The sequence below is a fragment of the Nyctibius grandis genome, chromosome 4 (genome assembly GCF_013368605.1).
Source record: "Nyctibius grandis isolate bNycGra1 chromosome 4, bNycGra1.pri, whole genome shotgun sequence".
NCBI classification, from domain to species: Eukaryota; Metazoa; Chordata; class Aves; order Nyctibiiformes; family Nyctibiidae; genus Nyctibius; species Nyctibius grandis.
This window is the reverse complement of record NC_090661.1, coordinates 27143331-27168413: the sequence shown is the minus strand read 5'-3', so window position 1 is coordinate 27168413 and position 25083 is coordinate 27143331. Positions and strand designations below refer to the sequence as shown.

General features: G+C 45.9%; 1 protein-coding gene across 4 annotated transcripts; it reads right to left on the bottom strand.

The window, feature by feature from the left end:
* Window positions 1–1335: 1335 nt before the first annotated feature.
* Window positions 1336–20704, bottom strand: LOC137661886 (43 kDa receptor-associated protein of the synapse). 4 transcript variants are annotated; one of them, XM_068397627.1, is made up of 18 exons: window positions 20200–20688; window positions 17408–17746; window positions 15985–16143; window positions 15544–15642; window positions 15324–15446; window positions 12658–12711; window positions 10343–11047; window positions 10134–10214; window positions 5077–5202; window positions 4220–4324; window positions 4063–4125; window positions 3486–3623; window positions 3203–3346; window positions 2839–2987; window positions 2252–2348; window positions 1958–2103; window positions 1678–1759; window positions 1336–1555 (listed from the first exon to the last, which is right to left on the bottom strand). In XM_068397627.1, exons 1-18 carry the CDS (start codon window positions 20413–20415, stop codon window positions 1445–1447), a joined length of 2937 nt encoding a protein of 978 aa, XP_068253728.1. In that variant the 5' UTR covers window positions 20416–20688; the 3' UTR covers window positions 1336–1444. The 4 variants fall into 4 exon arrangements, with proteins under 4 accessions (XP_068253728.1, XP_068253729.1, XP_068253730.1 ...); XM_068397628.1 differs by lacking the exon at window positions 12658–12711 and having other exon boundaries at window positions 20200–20687; XM_068397629.1 differs by lacking the exons at window positions 12658–12711; window positions 15324–15446; window positions 15544–15642; ... (1 more) ...; window positions 17408–17746; window positions 20200–20688 and adding an exon at window positions 11820–12010.
* Between the last annotated feature and the right edge of the window lie 4379 nt (window positions 20705–25083).

The window sequence follows — 25083 nt, the reverse complement described above, 5'->3', positions numbered from 1 at the left end:
TTTTGCAACAGGTGTGTCTAGTGTTGGCTCAGGCCATCAGTTCCCAAAAGAACCTTGATCTAAGCCGAGGTTTAGGCCAAAGAATTAGCCCATTCTTAGTATTAATTCATTTAAATCAGAGATCTGTGCTATTCCATGCTGTAGTAACAGCTATTTACTCACTACTAAAGCTGTTTCCAAAAGGAGCTGGCTGTAACTGTGCAGCAAGACTCTAAAAAAACTCTTACTGGCTTTAGGAAAGGAGGGGAAAGTTTTCCTCAGCTTCTTACACAGGTAAGGTTACTCATGTAACATACCCTTGTTTTAATGGGGAGATAGATGTATGCAACATGCAGCTATTCCACTAGAGGCCAGGGTATAGTGTAAAGTATGTCATAGTTTGAGCTGCTGGGATCAACTTTCACCCCGCATCTGTAAAAGGAGATGAGTAATTCTCCCCCAGCTCAAACAGCAGTACTGCTAAAATAGCAGATGTACAGCCCCCTCCAATATTAATGTCCAAAGGAACCGCAATGTATTTTCCTCAGGAACACGTGGTTTTTGCTCACTTCACCACTCACCCCTTTCTAATGTCAAATGCCCCCTGAGCACAGCACGTCAAGAACATGCTCTGCTGGAACAAGCTCCCGCTCCAAAATGAGCAGCACAGACCTTGGAAACAGTGCAAGTACTAGGGCTAACTCAGGAACATCAGCCAAAGTACTTTGGGGTGCATTTTTCTTTCATTCATCTGTTCTTTCTTCCCTCACATCCCTGCCCCTCTCCCAAGTGTCCAAAAACTGCACAGGTAAAGATGAGACGGCCAGCTTTTGGAGATGTTTACATTGTATTTAAAATACAATACAGTGGCATGTAAGATATTTAATGCTAAAGTCAGTGTATTTATGAAAAGTGTAATTTTTAAATGGAAGTTGTAATTCTCAACTGGCATTAAAAGTACTGAGAGAATTGCTCAGTGGATGAAACCTTAAATTCTTTCTGACCGATTACCAGACTGATTCACCAGAGCTCACATACATATCAGCAATGGTGTTAAAGCTTCCAGAGTTAAGTTTAAAGGATGAAGTTAAAACATCATTCATGTGTGAATTGTGTTCACTTCTCCCTTGCAAAATGACTGTTAGTTCGAAAGTCAGGTCATCAAATTCAAAGTACACTTATTGCAGTATAACCTGCTGGTCCTCATCCAGAAGCAGCAGAGCAGGATTTAATCCAGTTCTAGCAGGAGGAGGCTCCAAAGGCAGCATGACGGGCACCAGGGGCAGGAGGTTCTCACCTTCCCTTTTGCAGATGTAGAACCACTGAGCAAGGGTGACAGCCCAAACACATCATGGATTTGTTTTTAGAGGGAAAAAATGCTTTATTTTTTCCAGACAGAAAGTAAGTGGTACAGTCCAGTCTAGTCCTGTCCTCTGCCAAGGCCACAACCTTGATTGGACAGAGATCAGGCATAGTACTGCAGGTTGGCTTTTTTCTTTGCTTGAACCTCCAGGATTCCTTCCATGTAGTCCTCGTGGGTGAGCTCTGTAGCTCCACGGCGGAGGGCAATCATCCCCTGCCCCACAAGACAGTATTTAGAAAGGGCATGTGAGCACCACATCAGTTCAAAGTAGTAACTCCATGCTGGCTTTCACATTTCCCTCCTATCAGTGCCAGCTGCTGCAGAGGAACACTTACCGCTTCAACGCACACAGCCTTGCACTGGGCTCCGTTGAAATCATCTGTGCAGCGAGCCAGCTCCTCATAGTTCACATCAGGGCTGATATGAGTAGGAGGGGGGAAAAAAAGTCTGAGAACATGTAGTCTGAGAATACATACCAAATACAGAAAGCAAGATATGGAGCTTCCTTAAAACCCAACAGTGAGCTCTCAACAAGCGAGCCCCTACCACTCCCCAGACCTGAGGTACCATCATGAGTGACAAACACAGCCCCAGAAGGCTATGCCTCTTCCTTACCTGACATTCATTTTGCGTGAATGGATCTGCATAATTCTGGCTCTGGCCTCCTCATTAGGCATCGGGAACTCAATCTTGCGATCTAATCGTCCAGAGCGGAGCAAAGCTGGATCCAAGATATCAACCCGGTTGGTTGCAGCAATCACCTAAGTAGAAGCAGCGTCATCAGTCTGAGTCAGCTGGAGGAGAGGCCTTTCCTCCCCAAGGATCCACCAAGCTCCTTCCCTGGACATTGTTTTCCATCCCCTGCTATAGTTCCCTGGACCTCAGTAGCACTTTTTGCTAGATCCCAACCTTGACTTGTGTGTTGGGCTGGAAACCATCAAGTTGATTAAGCAGCTCCAGCATGGTCCTCTGTACCTCCCGATCACCAGCCTTCTCACTATCAAACCTGAGGAGGAAACAAGGGTAAAACTATCAGTGTCAACCTGACCACCCTGCGTTATGTTTTTAATCACAGACAGAATGACTGCAGTTCACACGCACTGGCCAAGGTCTTCCAAATTTCTCCTTGAAACTACAGGAAGTCTTATTTTGATGAGGACTGCGACTAGAATAACTGTCAGCAGCAGCTAAGTCTTATTATGTCCTTAGAGCTGAATGGGCTTAATGTTGTCCAGGCTCAAGTAGTGAATGAGGGTAAACACCTCCATGTGCCTGATGCTGTTATCAGAAAACAGTTTTGTACAGCAGGAGACCACCAGATGGATCCTGACTCTCACGTACTTCACTCATGAGCCCAAGGATTGTGGCAACTGCTGTCTGTGATTGGCTTTACAGTGTTTCTGAATAGGCCATCCTTTAAGCTAGGCTTCCCTCACATACATAGGCAAAGGGGGCTGCCTAGCCCCAAGAGCTTTACAACATGGCCTACACCTCACCTTTTAGTGCCAATGGCATCCAGTTCGTCAATAAAGATGATGGAAGGAGCTTTTTCCTTGGCTAGAGCGAAAGCATCGCGTACCAGCTTAGCTCCATCACCAATGAACATCTGCACAAGCTGTGGACCCGCAAGCTTCAGGAACGTAGCCTGGGAAGTGAAAGAGAATCCTATGCCTTGTTTCTCAGTAGGGTCAGTTCTGTGTACTACAAGAAGCCCTTATTTAAAACACGCAAGCAAACAGACAAGAAAATCCCAGCCTTTAACACCAGTTTGTATGTATGACCCCTCTCCCCTTTGAGGTGTTCTCATTCTTTTTCAGGTACTATTCTACAGCAGCACACGCTTTCAAAAGTTCCCTTTACCTTGGTCTGGGCAGCACATGCTCGAGCTAAAAGTGTCTTCCCTGTTCCTGGAGGCCCATACATAAGGACTCCTTTGGGTGGCTGTATACCCAAGTTTTCAAATTTCTCCTTATGATTCATTGGCAGGACAATGGCCTCCACGAGCTACAGCAAAAGAAAAACAGTAATACATAAAACCATTCCACTCCAGAGATCCAGGCTGCCTGCTTTGAGCTGAAGTTCTGAGCTGAAGTTCAAAGACTGTTGTCCTCAGTCAGACCAGAAACTAAACATAATGTATCACCTCTTGGATTTGTTTATCCAGCCCCCCGATGTCACCGTACTGTTCTGTGGGTCTCTCATCCACCTCCATGGCTTTCACCCGTGAATCATACTCCGTTGGTAGAGTCTCCAGGATCAAGTAAGAGTCTTTGTTCACCCCCTGTAAACACACGTCCTTTGTTTTTAACAGGCCCTTCAGAAAGCAGTTAATAAACATGCAATCAAAGATGATTCACTAGACTTCAAGGATGCAGGAATAACCAGCTTTGACAATGGCACTCTTCAAAGCACCACAGCGTGGCACAGTGGACGACGCCACAGCTAGCCTCACACATTTTTAAAAAAGAGGGGTCCGATTTACTTATGATACAAAAGATTAGTTTTAGAAAGCTTACTAGGTGATATCTAAATTTTTGGCAGCTAATTGTATGTATAAAGAACCCCTCCCCCAAACACTTCTCTATACTACAAACATGACTGAACCCATAATATCTTTTTATTAAAATTTTAGTCCAGAAATGGTCTTGGAGAAATCTGGACACATTTATCTCCTTTCTAAAGGGCAAGACATATGCAATTTTCTGGCCAACATCACTCACCACTAGGTCTCCAGGCTTCAACTTCTCAGCATCAACCAACCCAATAACAGGCAGGAAATATGTCTATAGGAAAGAAATTAAAGTAAGCAAAACCAGCCGTCCTAGGAGAAGGCCCTTTTCAGCACTCCTCACATCTAGCTGGGCACATGGGTCTTACCTGGCGTGTAGAGGTCTTGATCACAGCACACTTGCCCTTTCTCTGGGAATCCAGGTCAATGTTTGCTCCGTCCTCCTCCTGGTCATTGGGGTCAACATCCAGCAGCTGAAAACCAGAGCGAGAGATTTCGTGACAATGTAGGAAGGCTAGCAGGATGACCCCAGGATTAACGCTTCTAAATTATACGCAGTAGGAGAAACAAAACTTCCCATCATCCATCAGCAGTACAATCCTGAAAGCATTAAAGCCCTCCTATAAAAATTCTTTTCTTCCTTTCCTTGTGAAGCAGCACACAATAGCGCATAGAATGATGCTATAAAGTTCAGAACAAAGCAGTAGCTAATGGCACCAATTTCTCCTGCCATTACAGCAGCTCACATTAAGCCTTAGGTCCATTAAGTTTTAAAACACTAGTATAAACCAACCCCCTTTTTTAAAAAATAGAAAACTATCAGCATTTTTTTGCCTATCGGCAAAATTACTGAATTACAAAAAGGATGTGATGTAGTAACAGAGCCACCGTTTTTCGTTCGCTGCTTTCAGAAAGCACATACCAAATTCCACATGCCCAAGTCTCAATAAGCGAGGCCATGTCACCCTCTGACGGCTATGTTACCTACAGATGACCAGGAGTCAACACCTAAGGAACAACCCAGACTAGAAGCGGGCACGTGATGCGCACTTCCAGGTCACAAACAAAACCAACAGAAAAACCTGCAAGTCCTGACATCCAGGAGCATCAGTAGTTTGAGAATACGCCATGTCTCAGACTGCTGATGAGCTCCCCTGCCCTTCTCCCTCCCAATATGTATTGCGCACGCTTTTCACGTTGCTGCAGAAGAGTGCACCGCTCTCACCTCAATAACGTTAGAGACAAGGTACGGCAGGGTTTTGTTCACTTTGATCTTCTCGCTGTTCTCTTTGATCTTGTCTTTCATGGCCTGAAGCTCATGGGTCACTCTCAGTACTTCGCTCTTCATGATCTGGAATCAGGATGCAGAAGAAAGAGACAGGAATAATATCAGAAGACTAAAGCAAGATCAAATTCATACTTCATTCTAAAAGTAAAACAGTTATAAAAACATAAGTCTGAGGGAACAGTGGGTATAAAGGGAAACATAATATATAAAAAGAGGAAAAGCCAGCATATTAGCAAACTTGGTTAGTCCAGTCCATTCTGGTCTCCAGTTAATCAATATCCGTAAGTAATTTCTTCCCAGCATCACTGGGTAACCTTAGCCTGATCAATGCCTCAGCTTACAGGGTTGCAGTATGACCTAGATAAGGCAACTGTGTGGTTTTTCTTTTTAGTATACATGGATACACAGGTAACTAGATATACACACACATGCATATGTATGTGCATCTGTATGCACACACCTATTTTAAAGTTCTGTTTTGCTGGGTTTAAAAAGAATTGTGTGCTGGAACACTGAAGCCATAGCATGCAATAGCATAGAACAAACAGCCAGAAAAACCCTAAACTGAAAGTACTGCAGTACAGAATCAAAGTAAACTGAAAGTATGAACAGGGAATGGCAGAACCGAAGCTTGTGTCTACTGAGAGCAGGGGGACTAGCAGCACCTTTGCAAAGAGATGTACCACCACTGCTTCCAGTGGAACAAAGAGAAACAGAGGTGCCATTTTTATAAAGCTGTTACGTTCAACAAGACCACACATATCAAGACCTACATAAGAGAAACAAACATCATCTGCTTCTGTAGCAGAAAAATACTTTTTGTTTTCCTTAAAAGCAAAACATTTAACACTGGAGTAATACCCAGTACTTGTTCCCCACAAAGACAGCCAGGTCCTTTGGGAAACAATGAAACATGGTCTCATAGGACAACTCAGGTTGAGAGGGACTTCAGGGGTCTCTAATTCAACCTCCTGCTCAAAGCAGGGTCAGTTGTGGGCTCACACTGAGTTGCTCAGGGCTTTACCCAACTGAATCTTGAAAACTTCCAAGGACAGAGACTACACAATTTCTCTGGAACAACCTGTTCCATTGTCTGACTGCCCTCACAGTGACAAGGTCATCTTCACACTCGCTTTTTCAAGGTCATCTCACTTTTTCAATTTATGACCAGTAATTTATGGTTTGAATTAACCTTGGCCTAGGCTTTGATACGATACAAAACCTTTCTATAGGAAAAAAAGAAACAAACCAAATATATATTAGTAGCATGACAGAAAGCTCAAATTCCTACATCTCTGTCATGGTTTAAGGCTGGGCTGGCTATTAAACCGGTGGCAGACGCTCTCTATTAACCCTTCTCCCCGCCCCCAGAAGGGGAAGGGAAAGAGAAAAGGGAGAGAGACTTATGGGTTGGAAAGTTAAAACAGTTTTAATAAACTATAATAATGAAAAAGAGTATAATAATAATAATAATGGAAATAATTAAATATATACAAACATATACAAAACCAAGATCGAGCTCCCCTGGTATCGGTCATGTCACCACCGGCACTGCAGGGCAGGCTCCGGGAAGGCCCAGGCTGGGCCCAGCGACAGACGGGAACTGGATTCAGGGATGCACGGGTCGGGATTGGGGGGAGCAGGAAAACAGACAGAGTCCTCTTTGGACACCAGCCATAGCAGAAAGGGGGCAAGACCCTCGTGATCCCGCAGCTTGGGATGGAATACCTCGTTAGTCAATTTTGCGTCACTGTCCTGTCCGCTCCTCCCTGCAGGTGCGACCCCCCCCTTCGGCTCTTCACTCGTAAGCAGTGAGGGATTTAGCAGTGACCTTGGTTTCTCTAAGAATAAGTACAGCAAGAGCCTTTCTGCGTAACATCCCTACAGGTGCCTCAGTGGTAACTATAAACTTCGAGAGTTATCAGTCCTGGAAGCAGACACTGTCTGCAAAACATGCAGTTAGTTTCAGAAAGTGCAGTTACTTAGAAGAGACTTAGCTGAAAGTAAAAATCACTGAAAGGAAAATTGGTTCTGTTTCAGCCCAAACCAGGACAATCTCTATATACAATTTTAACATTTCTGAGGCTTTTACTACTATCCATAAGGGAAAACACCTATAAGAAAAGAAAGTTCTGCAATCGCCATCCAACAGTCAGTACATTTATACCCAAGACTAAGGTACCCCACACAGGTGTTTCTCAGTGCTGTCTGGCTGACGCCCACATACATTTTCCTCCTTTTCCTGGTTAGTCACACGGTTTGGAAACACACCGTCTGTGATCCTCACTGAAGCGACTGTAGCACCAAACGGTCTCAGAAGAACTGGTTACACCTGAATTGGCTCACATGATTCTGTTTCATAGGAAATCCACTCTTCTCTAAAAAACTATCTTTTTAAAACTCTTGATGCCTAAGCATAGTACTGTGCTGTAACAAATAATTATCCGCAGGGCAGAACCATTACAGGAGCCAATACAGAATCTGATACATAAAAATGTAAAAATTTAGAAATTTGATTTAACACAGGCTGGGAGACATTCAAGGAAAACTGCATCAAGGGAGGGTGCCAATAAACATTTCTGCCACCTCAGCTATGATGCTCTTACTATAACATAGAGAAGGCTGCTTTTACTCCTTACTCCATTCTGCAATTTAAAAACAAGACACACGTTTATTTTTGCTGTCTTTAAAGAAAGTACATTAATAAATCGGAATTACTTGTAGAGCCTGAAGTGAAGAATGAAGTTGCCCTGTAGAAATTATGAAATAATTTATCTCAATATTGCTAACATCGGGCAGTAGAGGCAAACATGCTAAAGTTATAAGTGCTCTTTTATGTGAAACAGGTCTATCTTGGAACGGGTCTACCCAGGTCTGTCCTATTTAACATCTTTATGAATGACTGTCACGGTTTAAAGCTGGGCCGGCTACTAAACCTGAGGCAGACGCTCTCTGTTAACCCTCCCCCCCCACCTGAAGGGAAAGGGAAAAGGGAGAGAGACTTATGGGTTGGAAAGTTAAAACAGTTTTAATAAACTATAATAATGAAAAAGAGTGTAATAATAATATTGGAATAATCAAATATATACAAATGTATACAAAACCAATATCATACTCCCCCGATGTCAGCCACGTCACCACCGGCACTGCAGGGCAGGCTCCGGGAAGGCCCAGGCTGCGCCCAGTGACGGTCGAGAGCTGGATTCAGGGATGCACAGATCGGGATCGGGGGCAGCAGGAAAACGGACAGAGTCCTCCTTGGACACTGGCCAAAGGCTCAAGCTGCAGAAGCAGCCCGAAGCAGCAGAAACACCCAAACACAGCAGAGAAGCAGCAAGGGAAGGGGGCAGAAGGAAGGCAAGAGAAAAAGGCGAGACCCTTGTGATCCCCCCGCTTTATACTGAGAATGACATGTATGGGATGGAATACCTTCGTTGGTCAATTTTGGGTCACCTGCCCTGTCCGCTCCTCCCTGCAGGTGCGACCCCCCTTCGGCTCTTCACTCGTAAGCAGTGAGGAATTTAGCAGTGACCTTGGTTTCTCTAAGACTAAGTACAGCAAGAGCCTTTCTGCATAACATCCCTACTGGTGCCTCAGTGATAACTATAAACTTCGAGCGTTATCAGTCCTAGAAGCAGACACTGTCTGCAAAACATGCAGTTAGTTTCAGAAAGTGCAGTTACTTAGAAGAGACTTAGCTGAAAGTAAAAATCACTGAAAGGAAAATTGACCTGGTTTAGGCCAAACCAGGACAATGACCCAGACAAGGGGATGGAGTACACTTTCCTCATGTTCGCAGATGACACCAAACGGGGAGGAACAGTCTCAGTGCTCAAGGGCAGGGCTGCCACTCAAAGGGACCTTGAGAGACTAGAGAAACAGGCACACAGAAACCTTACAAAATTCAAGGACAAAAGCAAAGCCCTGCACCTGGGAAGGAAGAGCACCTTGCAATGACACCGGGTGACGACCGGCTGGCTGGGGAGCAGCTCTGCCGAAAGGGACCTGGGGGTCTCCATGGACAATAGTGAATGCAAGGCAGCAATGTGCCCTGACAAGCCAAGGCGGCAAACAGCATCCTGGGCTGTACCAACAGGACTGCAGCCAGTAGATGTAGGAAAGTGATTATTCCCCCTACTCAATACGTGTTAGATCCTATCTAGAGCCTTGTGTCCAGTTTTGGCCCCCCCACACAGCAAAGACATTGATAAACTGGACTAAGTTCAGCACAGGGTGACCAAGATGGACAGGGGTCTGCAGCACAGGCCCTATGAGAAGTAGCTGTGGGAGCTGGGCTTGTTCAGATGGAGAAGAGAACTACTAGGGAAGGCATCCAGAAGACAGAACCAGACACTTCACAGCAGTGCACAGTGGGTGGATGAGACAACAAAGACTGAAACAAGAGATGTTCAGACTGTAGGTAAAACAAATCTTTATCCTCATGAGGACAATCAAGCAGTGGCACAAACTGCCCAGAGATGTGGTGCAATCTCTGTCTTTAGAGGCCTTCAAAAGCCAACCGGATAAAGCCCTGAGCAGTCTGGGTTACGGCTGACCCTGCTTTGAGCAGAAGGCTGGACTAGAGATCTTCTCAAGTCCCTTCCAACCTGAACTGTCTGACGATCCTACCTGACCCAGGACAGGGAACAGACTTCCCCCTCCCCTATGCCTACTAGAGCTGGGAGGAATTGTGTATCTCTAGCTAAAGCATCCAATGCTCTGTAGAACAACCGTCCCCTCAGCTTCCTCGGGTCCTTGCTCTTTCAGTCGTTCTTCCCTACCTTTGAGGCTTTCTATTCCTCAACCTCCCGTTCTCGAACTAGGTAACTGCAGCTCATCTTTCACTGCCCTCCTCTCTGCCCCCATGGCTGTGCTAAGCCCGCCCCCCCCGAGCACCAGCAGCGCAGGGCTCCCGAGGGCGGCCCCACCGCAGGCAGACGGCCCGGCCCGGTCCGGCCCCGGCCCCTCGGCGGCTGCCGGCCCGTGGCCGCTACCTTGATCTCGCTGTCGAGGAGGCGCGTGCGCTGCACGATCTCCTCCGTGGACATCTTCAGCACCTCCTCGCCGACACCATCCTGCGGGGGCACAACGGCAGCGTCACCCTCGGCCTCACCGCGCCTCTCCCCAACCCCGCAGCCCCCCGCCCCGCCACCGCACCCCCGCGCCCGGCGGCGGCCCCCTGCCCGCGGCCCCGGCCCCTCACCTCGGACTCATCCCACACCGACGCCATCTTTCCCCCAGCCAGCGAGCGAGCGCACAGCGCGGCGGATTGCAGGCGGCAGATTCCGCGCTCCTCGCCCCGGGAGCAGGGCGGGAGACAGCGGGACAGGCGGCTCGGGCGCCCCGCGCCCCTTCTTCTTGCTCGGCGCCCCGGCGCGGCCGCGGCCTCTCCGCCCCCGCCGCCCTGAGAGCGGCCCAGCGGATCTGCCGAATCTGCCGGCGGCGGCGACGGGGAACCGCCGCGCAGGTCACGTGCCGCCGGCCAAATCTGCTGAGTGATGGCCCCGCCGCCATCTTGGTGCGGGGCAGGGGCGGGGCCCGGCGCTGCTGCCCCCCACGGGTCCCCCCGCGAGGGCGCGGTGGCGCAGGCGGGCGGGGCGGTCCCGGCAGCCCAGTTTATTACAGTCAGTCCCGGTACACAGGCGCAAGAGGGGGGAGAACGGGGCCGAGTCGAGCCCGAGCCGGCCACGCCGAGGGGAGACCGAGGACGCCCCCGGCGCTCGCCCCAGCCCCGCGGCGCCGGGGGCCGCCAGGCGCAGCCTGAAGGTCCCCGGGAGGCGCGGGGGACCCGCGGCCCCAGCAGTCCCGGCGGCGCAGGCCGAGCCCCACGGGCGGTCAGACGTAGCCGGGCTTCACTGACAAGCGGCGGCAGTTGGGGCAGCCCCGGGTCCCGTTGGTCTGGAGGCACCTGCAAAAGGAGGAGGTTCGTTTCGGCGGGCGGCTCTGCGGCCGGAGGAGCCCCCCAGGGTCGCTCCCACTGCTGTGCTATATATTAACCACAGAACATAGGAAAAAGCTCCCTTCCGTCACGAGCAAAGATTTGATCTCTTTTCCACCCATCCCGTGCAGGCACTTCAGCAAGTTCCTCTGCAAAAGGAAGTTCCTGTACTGCTGGAGACAAATCCACAGAGCTCATGGGGCACCTCTCGCTGCCCCATAGTTTGATCCTAACTTTGGCGTCACTGTGAGGCTGTGTTTTTAAATTATTAGTTTTCAGAACTGTTTTGTTACACTCATGTTTCTTCTAAAAATAAAATGATGGTACAATTAACTTCTTTCATGGCAGTAGCACAGTAACTGAACACCTTCTTCACCTCAGTGCACCTCTAGATGAGACAAAATGGGGGGATGCAGGGGAAAAATCCAGACTGCCCCTGGGAGTGAAGAACTGATTCCCCAAGAGGAATTAAATAAGGGCTAAGCAACTACAAGTTGAGGACATTGGTGAACAATCATTTAGAGGACAGATGTGGGAGTGGGTTGAATATTACCACTAAGTCTCACCCTTCAAGGCCATGAGATTCACGACACTGCAATGGGATCCTGCAGGGCACAGGTAAGCAGGACAAAGACCCGGGGAACAGCATGCATAGGACTGTGGGCATCCTACTGTGGGCATGAACAGCTCTTTCCTATGACTAATGTCACGAGAAGGATCTTTAGTACTTCCAGCTCATTACTTTAAGTGGAAGAAGTGGGAGCAAGGCAGCGCCTGGAGCTGGTTGTTCTTTTCCCCAATGGACTCTCCACACATGCCACAGTACAGCTCCATCTCCTCCACGCATTCATGGAACTTCACTACATGGTCACGCAATTCTCGCTGCTGCCCCTTTGTGCGATAGATCCTTTCACACAGGCAGTGGAGCTTCAGCAGGCCAAGCTGCACGTGAAGGGCAGAAACATAAAAGTGAACAAGGTGAAGACAGACCAGTAACAGGAGTGGAAACCACTACAGCCCCATCAGCCAGCTAGAGAAACACCAGCACAGAAAGCTGCCCAAGGGATAGGAACAGTCACAAGGACGTTTGGTCTCTGAGCACTTCCTGCCATTAACCCTGCTTCTCTGTATCACAAAAGGGGACACCAGGTTTGAGGCACTCTGCAGCTCTTTCATCAAGATGGTTTTCCTGAGCTATCCATGACATACACTGCATTTCACTTCCCTTTGCCTCCAGCCAGCACACAGTTCAGCTGCTGCTCAGGGCAATAATATTTTTCAATAAGAGACCCCTAATCCTCTAGGTCTTTGCTTGTTTCATACCCCATTTTTACTGCTTCCCATTTCCCTTTGTTTATCCCTCTGTGACTCCTCCCTCACTTTTCAGACTTGCCCACTGATGATCATCTGTGCAACTGCCCACAACTAAACACTTCATAACAAAGCAAGTCCCAAGCATCGACTGGTTAATATGGACATGTTAATAAGCAGAAACAAGTCTGGATACTTTAACGCTTGGCTTTTTAAGTTGCCTGACAGAAGACTATGGACAGTGCTGAAGAGAAGCTATAGGATCCTACCTTGTTCCCTAGTCCCTCTGCCAGCTCCTGTGCCTTTTCAGTGCTTTCCAGAGCCTGTGAATGGAGAGCGTGCATCATCAGTTCTCAGTCTGATACATCAAAACCAGACTTGTATGAATGCCCTATGGGAATTATTAAAAGAAAGAGGTACAGAGTAGAATTTGGATAAACAAGCACCCCTGCAACTCTGGAAATGCAATCTGGCAGATTTTCCTCCCCTCCCAAAAGTTCATCCATAAGAAAAACTTGGTTTCTGAAAGATCACAGAGCTACATTTCTGTTCTAACCACACCGTGCAAAGTGGGAGTATGATGTTGGCAGAGGCTTGTGCTTCCAAGCAGAGAGAACACAGACTTGCTTAAACTCAGTCACACATGGTCATCGGGGTTGGGACGAAGCACAAGCAAAGCAAGCCCTTTCCCTGTCCTACGCTACAGGCTCAATAATCGTTGGGCAACTCCAATATCACTTCTACAAGAGGGGAGAAAAGGGATCAGCACTACCAACACACCATACTCTTCCATTTCTCCTTGCTGCTCATATATCCACTTTGTCCTACTTACACATGGTGTGTTGTGGGAGTGTACTGCTACCCATCTTTTTCAATACGAAGGAAAGTATTTAGCATAGCAGCTGTTACACCAAATTAGTCCCTCATTTACCCTAGATGCCACAGTGTTCCTCGCTGTTCTGATCATCAGTCTTTTCTGCAACTATCGAGATCTTCAGATTTGTCCAGGGGGAAGAAGAGGTCTCCTTTGTGATGCAGTATTTTTCAGGAGGAACATTATAAAATTTCTATAATTTCTATAATTATAAAATGCCTGTAATTTGGCATTACTGCTATTCTAGGAGAAGAGGACGAGATGAGATGAAAGAACGCACTTTGAATGCAGAAGAGATGGCATTAGACCTGCGGTGGCAGCAACAGCCTACGATAAGGAACTTGTAGAAGAGGGAGGCAGGAACTGAAGGTTAGCAGGTAGAACATAACTGAGAGCTGTGCCTAGGAAGAGTGCCTGTGTACTGGAAACCCCTGAAATTAATATCCGGGACTAAGAATCAAAGTGAAGCATGTGGCGTGGGGGAAGAGATGCTGAGAAGTCCAGAGGACAGCATGTCTTGGACAGGAATATGAGACTGCACAAGAGTTTCGGCAAGCAGGCTGTGACAGCAGCCTGGGAGGATCTGCAATAGTATCGACTACATGCAAATGAAAGGACACAGACCTATTGGCCAAGGAGACTGGGAAGAAAGAGGAAGCTTGGACAAGAACAGGGCATCTGCAAGTGGAAAGTTAGCAAACTGCTTTATTAGGTAACTGATATTGGGATGAGTAGCATGAGAAATGGAAACTGGGACTGGCAAGTTGAGGAACAGGCTTGGGTGAGTATTCAGGACTGTGACATTTGAGGAGGTCACATTTGGGGCAATGGGCATAAGGTCCCTGACCACCAGTGCAGGCTTCCCTCTAATGGTGGGAACAGAATACAAGATCCATCTAGTCATTCTCTTTTGTGGGTTTTGGTGAGGGTAGGACTCTGTGCAAACCCCTCACCAGGCTCTCATAGGTGAGAACTGCTTGTGATACTAGAGGGTGGCAATGGCTGGAGGTGGGGGTCAGTGGATGTAAGGGTTTGATGAGTGCTCTGAATTTTCTCTTACGTAGAGGCCTACCTGCTGTGTCCTGTCCCATTCTTCTGAATATGAGATATGAGGCTGGGAAGGGATTACACTGAGCAAGGTGTATCTCACCGAACTGGTTCCCTGCTGTAGGCAACTCAGATGCTGACAGCACCTTGAACTTGCCTTTTCTGACAGACACATACTTGATTTCCTAATATCTGGGATGCTTCATTTGAGCTAAAATTCTTTGTGTCTCATATGAGTGGTAAGAGTGAACCTTCATCATATCTACACCCAAACCAGCATCCTGATGTGGCACTGTGCAGGCATCCCAGGTTGTTCAGCACTAGTTCAAGGCTAACCTTTGAGCAGCTCATTCTGCAGCTCAGTAATGTTCCTGCAGTGCAATCTGCTGCATCTATTGCAATCTGGATTTTAACACACACACTGCCTAAGCATTTTCAAAATAACTAATGTCACCCCCTTGTTCTATATTGACTGGTTGTTTATTCCCAAATGAATTTCTGCTCTCATTTCTCTGTTTCACATCACAATTTACATACCTTCAAAGTTTCTCTAGGAATTTGATGCTACATTTGTCTGCAAAGCACATGGTGGAGCTGTAGAGCTGTCTAAACATCATCATTACCACAACAATGAGCTTAGTCATACAGCTAAAAAGTAGGCAGTGGAATCTATTTCGGGGCATAAGCATAAGCAGATTGCCTACAATGGCAGGAGAAGGCTTCCTTCCCTCAGTGCTGCTTTCTCGGTGTAGTGTTTAAAGTCATCAGGACTGACTAATGAGACAATTCTGTAAGTTAGCAGTCTGACTCAGAATAGATGTTCATACTGTTAGTAACAAATTCCTGGCTGAGAGAGACCATTTGGAGAAATGTAACTGTACAAGCAAGAGACCTGGTTGGCAGAATCAAGGGGTACGGGTGTCTACTGCACTGTGATGGGTGTACGGTTCAGAAAAAGACTGTATGCTCTAATCTTGTCTAACAAACTTCTGTAGAAACAAGTTTGTAACTGACCTTGTCCAGCTCCTTCTGGATCATCCAGCATTTAGTCACTCCTAGCAGCACCTGGACCAGGCCCAGGCGGTTTCCAATCTCTGTCATGATGCTCATGGAGGAATCATACCGAGGAAAGGCTGTCTGCAGAAGCAGGGAGGAAAACACACGTTATGCTATGGCCTGCTTTTCACACCATCTTGCTATCCCCTCTGTCCTTCCTGGCAAGAAAGAGCTGTACCTGCACGTCTTTGCGACTGCGATGGATATCTGCAAAGCACAGCAGACACAGTGCTTGCAGAGGCCGGTCGCCGTGCTGCAGGGCAATCTTCATGGACTCCTGAAAGAAATTGTCTTTGATCAGTAAAAGAGCTTGTTCCTCGTTCAAAACAGCAGGGCTGGGACTGTACGCTCCAGCCACTGAAAGGTCAGCTCCAAACAAATGGCACAGTCTTTTTAAGGCGAGTGAAGTCTTGTTCACATGTTCCCAACCAAGGGCCATTCATAGACCTAAACTTTTGAGGCCCCCTGGGCTACTGAAACCACAGCTCTAAGACTGGGAGGCAGCAGAAACATCTAGAGTTAAGTGTGAATGCCATGGTATCTCTCTTCCTCCCAGTTCTGTAGGCAAGGTCCCCTTGCAGAGACCCCTGGCAGCTCTGCATCTGCCTGCACCCTATACCTCACAACAGTTCATAGCATCTGCCAAGCGCCCCAGCTTCCGAAAGGCCACTGCCATGTGATATTGGCTCATTGCACGGTACTTCAAGCTCCAGCCCTTTCCATAATCATTCACCAGCTCAGCTGCTTTACATGGGAAGAACAAGGCTTTCTCGTAGTCCTATAAGGCAGACAAGCAGATAGACAGCAGTTACAGCAAAAATAAACCAAAAGGAAAAGAAAAAAAAACCAACCGTTTTTTATTTACTAACACTGCAACAACTAGCAGATTTCCATACACTTCTCAACCCCTGCTGCTCCTCTTCCACATGCCCTGTTTCACTGGATATCAAACTGCGGAAGGTGGAACTGCAATATACTGAATTCATATTACTGTCTGGGTTCAGGACACTGGCGCAATGACACAGCAAATGAATTTTATATAGCATGCCATCAACTTTACTCTGCAGGAACCATTTACCCTCCTCTGTAACCAAAGGCTGAAAACCTTCTCTGCTCTTACATCATCTCTGCTTTCAACAACTACATGGAGCCCTCGTGTTCTCCATATGGTGAGTCAGGATATCCAAGAGGCTGGTTATCCATCATTGCAGGAAACAGGAACAAAAAATCATGGCCTCGCCAAACATATTTTCATTTTTAAGCATCTTTCTGCATTAAAAGCATTTTAGAAAGAAATCTTATTTTACAATAAGTACATAAAACTACTATCTACATATCTAAAACCATTCACAAGTAAGTTACATGAGACTGCAGAAATGAAAAAGTCATCATATTTTTTAATTATCCAAAATGCATGAAGGAAACTACAAGTGTTTTAGATTTTCTTTCTCCCTTCTTATTTCATACCTTAAAAGTATCCTGTACAATGTTCTTTTCTTTATTTTTGGTATCATGAGGGAAGTTTACTGAGAGTTTTCAACACTTCAGTTGGTGAGTCTTCCATTAGTGACAAAAATCAAAGACTTTGTGAGGAAAAACGATTTGTTGCCATTTGTAATAGAAGTTGGAACTGGCAAATCACCTCCATCCTCAGTTCCCGCCTGTTTTTGCTCATATAAATAGCTATTTGCCTGAGATAGTGGTAGAAATAGATGGAGAACCCATGAGTTCTGGCTGCCAGCCCTGCACGCTGACAGTACCTCCTCTGATGTGATCTTCTTTGAAGCTAAGTTTGATCTTTTCAACACACAGGAATATTCACAGCTGCTTCTGCTCTGCTATATAAACATCACACTAATCCTCCCATCCTTACTGTGGACAAGAGTACTCGATGATTTTACAGAGAAGATATTTTAGCTTACAACCCTCTCTCAGTACTTTACTTTCTATAGCAAAAAAATAAGCTGAAATTCACATAATTTCCAATTCTTTCTGGAATCCATAATGAGACAGTCACCCTTCCGTCCCTTATGTTACTGCACCTTTATCTGGGCGTAGAAGTTCCCGAGGCTGCAGCAGACTCGACACTCCAGCATCTTGTCATCGTTGTTGTGCGCGTAGCGTAAAGCTTTCTCAAAGCACTCCAAAGCCTTCTGGAAAATGCTGAGGCCCAAGAAGGCATTGCCCATGCTGAGGCTCACCTGGCCGTTCAGCTGCAGGCTCACAGCGGTACCCTGCATGTTCAGGCATGTCTTACAGTAAGAGATTGTTTTCTGGAATTCACAGAGTTTCTCATTGCTGCGAGCCAGGTTTAGGTAGCTCTCTGTAAGGTAATCCGGGTCTTCCAGCTCCCGTGCTGTGTCAATCTGTACCACTGCAAACTTTAAGTAGAAAAGACAGTGTTCATAAAAGTGTGTTGTTTATTTAAATACAGCTCAAACACCCACAGAGTAACACCCTGTACTGGAGAAGTGGCTCATCTCTGAGCAGGGGAGAGAAGTCCAGCAGCATGGACTGAAAAGCACTGTATACATTGAGCAGTTATCTGGTGGTCTAAAGGGCCTATGAGCAGTGTGAAGAAACCTCTCCCTCTCTCCACACACTCTCTGGGGCAAGGAAGATGAGCCAGGCTGGCAGTTAGTGGAAAAAAGCTGTTAAATGGCCCTAAAGAGAAGCAGGAAACATCTGACACAATGCAGCTCCATTTTCTCTCTCTCATTTAAATTTATTCTACTTTTTCTGGAATTCTGAACATACTAAAGTAGTCTATTAATAAAAGAAAGTAAGCTACTTCTTTCATCAGTTTCATACTAACTGCAGTCTTGACAGTCTTGTTCTATAACATTCAGGATTCATTGCATACAGTTCTCTTAAATGATTTGAAGTCTTTTTCTTTTAGACTGCAAACTCTTATGAGCAGGGACTCGCCTGTGTTTTGTGATGATAAATAAATATTTAGCAATTTTCTCAGAATGTGTTTTCATTAGGGATTAGCAGTTAGGTTTATGGATAACAATTCCCAAGGGCACCAATTGCTTCCTTTTTGTATAACAGCAACACATAATAATGTAAGCTACCAGAACATTTTACATTCTCCACAAAATGAAAAACAAAAAACCAACCATAAATTGTGTATGTTTGGGTATATATGTTCTCAGTTTCCTTCGCACTTTAGGAAAGCTGTGGTGTGGACCCAGTAATGTGCATTAGCCCATGCTTCCCCACATTCCCCTACCTTTGTACAAGTTCTTCATTATTTCGTGATTGCCCCAGCCTCTTTCCTTGGTGTGAATTTTTCTCTCCAAAAGAGGCTGAGTATCATAACCCTTCTTAAATCACAGTTAATTTCATGCCTTTAATTCTGACCCAGTTTCTCCTGTTATTTCCTCTCTCAATGGTTTATTGCTACAGTTCTCCTTCCTCTATCTTTGATCACCTGTGGTGTAAAATCTTCAGTTTGACTGAAGCCATTTTCCTTTCTAATACTGGCAAGAACTAAAATTCACCTACTCTGATCCCACTTTCTGTTTTCTTCTCAGGTAACAAATTAAGGTTCAGGTATACTGAGTCCACTCCTTTGCCTGTTTCTTGTTTTCCATGAAGCCTTCAGTATTTCCTTCAGGTAGCTACACCTTACCATTTTTGCTTCTCTCTTCCCTAAACAGTGTGTTGTTTCTGCCACCACCTAATTCCACATCACTTATCAGAATTGTTTTTCTTCAAATGTTTTTCAAGTGTATTAATACCCCTCTTTTCTTCCTCATCCTAAGTACTTGGTTTTAACACAGGGCTTTGACATGTGCATGACTTTACTAGTAAGATGAGCTCCCCACCCCCGATTCTAAAGAGACCTACCAAAAACTTTTCAGTGAGATATGGGCACCCCCTTCACATTTTCTGCTAAATGCTGAATGATTACCAGTCTAGTAAGAAGCATCCAGAAACATCAGGACAAGAATATCAAGGCTCTTTAGCAAGACCCTATTTCAGGCTGGGATAGTTTCTTAAGACTATTACAACACCCTCATGCGTTGTCTTGCAGATTCCTGAGTCACCCTCGCCAACACTGTCTGCTGCTCTCTATATGCATCCTGTTACTTCTCTGATCCACACATCAGCTTCTTTTTGTTCATTTAATCAAACACGTTTCTGCTCATGCTCTTGAAATGTAACTTCAGCTTCTTTTTACCACTCTTCCATCTTTCTTCTATGCTGTCCTGACAATTGTGAGCCCCTCTCTGACCTCAACTGTCAGACCCCTCCTGGAACGTCTCTTAACCCCTCTGCCAAAAAAAGCATCCTCTTTCCCTCTTTCCCCTCTTAATCATCCCCCTTGCAAACAAATAATTGTAATAAAAAACAATGTAAGATCTACACTAGATATCAAACAGCAGTTGAACGAGAAGATAACAGACATGTATCCACAACACTGCTCCAGAGTCCACTTGGAGATCTCTTTTTACACTGACATATACACTGTAAACAGCTTTAAGTGTAGCAAAAGCCCTGTTTTCATACCTTTTGCTGAAGCCTGATAACATGGTGTGCCTGTATGTGGGGAATAAATCAAGAAAGGTCCCCATGATTTATTGGAGAACCTCAATAACCTGGGAATCCTGAGGGACCAGACCCAGTGAAAAGTAATAATCTGTGTATCTTGTGGGCTGGAGCTATTGGTCAACACATTGATTACAGCAGCCCACAGTACGCACTCAATAACTGGTATGTTGTACTATATACAAAATAACCCCCCCCGATTTCACGTTCTGATCTCCAGCCGCTATCCGTAGTGGGTGCGACACAATGGCATGCATTCATCTCCAGTTCGCCTTACCTTCAGCATATCTTTGTATCTGCCCATCTCTGCATGAGCAGTGATGAGGCAACCCAAAACCCGAAACCTGCCAGCAGGATCCGCAGACTTCTCCAAAACCCTCATCCAGACTTGCAGGGCCTTTTCAGTCTGATTAGACTGGTAAAGATGGAGTCCTTTCTCTATCTGTTGCTTTGTCTGGTCCTGACCCATCTCCCATGCATTAAAAAGCCTCATACACTAACCTCTAAGGACAGCAAAAAGTAAGTGCACAGAAGAGAACACAACATAAAATGCCCTAATAGAGGAGGGCAGGTTGTGTGCTCAGGAGGCTTGGAGCCATAAAAGCCCAGCCATGTCAGGGTGCTGGAGCTGTGGTAGGCAATGGCAAGAAGTGGTTGCTCAGCACTCAAGGCAGAATCCCAAATCCACCAGGCGAACGTCTTGCTCGCTAGGACTCCATCAGTGCATTCGCCTGTCCAATCCCATAAACAAAGAGGAAAAGCACAACAGGGAGAGAAAGAGAAAAATCTCAAGCGACAGGAGTGAAACTCAATCTGAGCAGCCAGTGCTGGTCTCTCCCCCATTGGCTACAGCTGCGCCTGCCAGTCTGGCTCACGTGGCTCCCAGGAATGCTAGTCAGGCTCCCCAGCTCCCAAGGTCACAGCGAGCCAACTGCCCACCCCTGCCCGCCAGTATGCAGCTTATAAATACCCCAGGGACAGACAATCAGCTGCAGCACAGGGATGTCTCAGTTGTCTCTTTCCTCTCTCTCTGGCCAGCCCCTTTTACAAGCACTGGTGGTGGTGGGCTAGCCTGGGAGGTAGCAGCCTCAGCTAGGATAGTGGCTTTAGGAACAATACATGCTTAAAAAAGCAAGGTATGAACTAGAAGGCTCCAGCATGCACACGTGTGCAGTATTATACTTGCAACAATGTGCCTGATACTTTGCCAGGCACAAAATTCAGCCTCCCTTTTGAGGACCTCAGCTGGCAATATGGACTGTTTCTGTGGACAAAGGTCAGCTCTGTCACAGATTTGCTGCAAATATGGCACTGACTTCTTAATTTAAGGGACAAGAAGCTAACCATCCTGAAAAACTTTGTTCATGACTGACTGTTGCTCACTGCCATCACACACCCGTGACAGTCTTCCAAGAGATTTCAACAGAAGTTGTCAAATTCACTGCTGAAGTTCTGCGTCCAGAACCTGCTGATCTTTCATGACGAATGACGATAACGACCCAAAGCAACAGATTTCTGCACCTGCTGATTGCATAAGAGGATTGTTAGCTCAATTAGAAGATAGCTTTAACTCTCCTACACACCTTTGAAAGAATAAAAGTTAGACTGGTTCCTCTAGGAGCGAAGTTTCATACCCCCATTGATGTGTGGCATTTTTAATAGGCCCAGTCTTGGTTATCTATAGATTTACTCTGTCCTTAATAAGAAGAGACACCAAACTTGGCGGGGGGATGGAGGGGGGGGATATGCCTCAGGGAAGTCTAATGTTTTTCAGATACAGAAGTCCCAGACACCTGTTTTGGGATCCTTTTACAGGCCAAAGAGAAGAAATGGCAATTCAGAGTTTTCACAACAGACCCACATGCAGGAGCAGGCAGGTCTTCAGCTGCCTCCCTGCTTCTATGTGAATTTGGTGGCAGCTCTTCCACAAGCAAAGGTAAACACTGACAGAATCATCTCACAGGCCACCAGTTGGACCATCCTGGCTTGTGTCATGGCTCCCTAAGGAAACACAAACCCACAGGAGCCTTCCTGAGGTAATATCCCTAAGGAAAGCAGGACACAAAATAATAAGGAACCACAGTCTACCCAGAGGCTTTACATCGTAACAGTCATGATCTTAAGAGATTCTATCCATACCTTTATCCAAGATTTCCTCAGAAAAGTATTTTGAAAAGAAAAGCATTTTAAATGGCAGAAAAGTCTTGCTACCTTCAGACTGATTCTCTTTTGGGAGTTTATATACACTATGATATTTGCATTATTTAATTTAGCATTGTTTTTCAGAGCGGTAATGTGCTAGATGATGTTTCAGCATAGACTCTGTGTAGTCTCAAACTTTGCAAGTAGAAACTGTGGAAAAATCTACAGAAGGCTGAAGAAAAGTAATGCTGAAACACAGCTGGTTAATGTGCAAAAATCACTTCAGCAGCACTGTTAAAATTATTATCTATGTACTTTAGAGATTTTAAGGCTTCTATAAAAGTCTGATTCACAATTACAAAAAGTCCCTCCTCCCTGCAGTAATTCTTGCGTGTCTCTCTGGAGGTGGGTGGTGGGATGGACACAAGATGCGGAAGACCTATCCCCATGGAAAGCACCTATAATGGTGAGGCCATCAGATTTCTGGACTTGGAGAAGTTAAGGGGCCAGGGACAGCAACCATTGAAGTCCGCTACATAAAAGAATCAAGCCAGGACTCACGAAGGGGGAAAACAAAAATCACATCATTCTTTGCTGGAGCCAAGTACTTTGCAAAATTAACCTTCCACAAATAACCTGCCTGTAACTCAAACTCATCCTGATGCTTTTGGACCATTTCAGCAAAGCGCAGCTCCCCTCAGTATTCACTCTCATATCCCGCAAAGAAGAGGCAAAGTGAGAAGAGGATGCCTTGCAGTCTGACAAAACCCATCTAACAGGAGGGAAATGATCTGTCCTCCATTTTGTTAATCACATTGTACTTCCTTGCTTTTGAGTTCTCCCAGGAAACAGTGCTTAGTCTCCTAATAATCAACTCACAACTCCCCTACTTATAAAACTTATCCTAGTTAAATAAGGGCTAGAACTGTCAAGCTCAAATTGGTCATTTTCAAAAACCAGAAACATACTCCAAAATGGAACATACCACTCTGAGCCCAGTGGTGCTGCCTAAATAAGGAGGGGTAAATTGGTAGAACCACCAAGACACAGACTACCTGTGCTGCTTTGAGAAAGTAATGGCAGAGTGATCATCAGACTGTGGCTCAAGATCGCTCTAGTTTGTACAAGATTCAGGTATGGCTTCTACAGTAAATGATCCACAGTTTCTTCTCAGGAACTGCAAATAAGTAAGCCTGCAAGGTGCATGGAAACACCAGGGAATCTCACCTGTCATGCAGTGGAGCTATACGCGCAGCGGAGCTAATCACACAGTCACTTCTTCAGAGTGACCACATTGAGCTGTTTGTCCTCCTCCCCATTGCTCTTCATAATGTATCCCTGGTGACTCCTGGCCGCATGAAGACAGCAGAACACGGCTGGTAAAGTCAGGAAGATTGGAGACTGGAGTCAAAACAAGTAGTGAAAGGAGGAGGTGGATGTGAGAGGAAAAAAATTTCTCCTAAAACACTCAACATCAGGATTTAATCTACAGGTCTGTGTATTTCCCATTGATGTTGATAAATGCAACAACTCATGTGAAATGCTGATTATTTTCAGAGATTAATACACTGGCTTTTATTTGTAGTTTAATTGTCTACTGATTGGTGGTGGCCTTTTAAATTAAAGAAAACTCCTTCAAAAAATAAAAAAGCCACCTACCCAGATGGATCTAGTATCGGTTCCGTAAGATGCAACTGATGGAGCTTTGACTGCCTAAGATGAGGCTAGCCAGCTTTTTGCACAAGCAGGAATCTTCCATCTCGCCTAAACAACCCTTTTCCCGATTCAATTTTTTGTCTCCATCCTTCACCTGAGACATATCTGCACTGAAATCTCTCCAGCCTCCCTTCTCAACAGCTGCAAATTAACTGCAGGGATCCCAGCATACTCTGCAACAGGTGGCTCAGCGCCTCACTTCACAATTGGTGCGCTGCGGGGTAAGGAATGCAGCACTGAACCCTGATGCTTGCAAGTGCTCTCAGATTTACAGTCATGTAGGAAGTAATGGGGTGAAACAGAGTATGCCAGATAACAGAGGAAAAGGACACGGAGGAGAAACATAGCTGCCCTGAAAATGCTTGCAGTCTCCGAGATGCAAGACAGCAGAAGGAAGGAGTAACATGACTGAATTTTAAAAGCTTTCAGAAATGTGGCAAGGTCATGGCCATTGTGGTACTTTCCTTCCGAGACATGCAACATTAATGGCAAACTTGTAGCAAGTTTTGAAATGAATTATACTTTGCCTACACCAAATAGTTTTTATTTTTACAACTAGTTTTATTTCAAATGATTAACATATCTTAGTTCTAAAAGCAGGTAACTTTCACTTATCACAAAACCTGAGCTAGTAAGTAATCCCAACCCATGTGGAGTTTCCCTGTGTAGTATTTCCAGGATCAGGAGCACCAGGGACTGCAGATACCTTCATGTTGCAGAACCAGGACAGGTTCAGCAAGCTTGGCCGTGTTCCTGGAATGGATAAGGAGGCAGTGGTGGGTATGGGGCTCGTAGGAGCAGTATGAGCTGGTGCCTATCTAATCCCATACAGCACCACACACAGGTGCTGTTCCTATATAGCTGAAGTCTGGTGTTATGCTGAAGTTATTTAGCCCTTGAAACACCATGCAGCCCAGTGCATGGACAGGCGAGTGGCTATGCACCACCAGTTCTGTGAGGCTGGATATGCCTACACCTCACTCCCCAGTGTATCGCATATTTGCATTATCCAAGATTCTCAGCTTTTCCGTATCTAATGTCTAAAAGGGACTTGACTGCCAAGTGATACAAAATGGAGCCTAAACACCCAAAACTCCTTTTCCATTCTACTCAAAGTAGCTCATCTACATAGAGGTAAAAATTCAGGGCTATACTGTACATCCAGAACAAGTGGTATTGGGCCATGAAAACTTTTGTGGCTCACAGCTAAGAAACTGAAAGATAGTTCTTATCTCTCTCCTCATCTTCCCACACCTGGACCCAAAAAGAATCTCAAGTTTAAGACACAAATACAACACACAAA

Bases quoted from the DNA above. Each gene is read 5' to 3' on its own strand.
- LOC137661886 (XM_068397627.1), bottom strand. From the start codon at position 20,415: ATGAGGCTTTTTAATGCATGGGAGATGGGTCAGGACCAGACAAAGCAA. The intron at 12,712-15,323 runs GTCAGTTACAAA...CTCCATTCACAG, and splicing joins TCCAGAAGGAGCTGGACAAG to GCTCTGGAAAGCACTGAAAA. The intron at 2,104-2,251 runs GTTGGGATCTAG...GCTTCTACTTAG, and splicing joins AGCCCAACACACAAGTCAAG to GTGATTGCTGCAACCAACCG.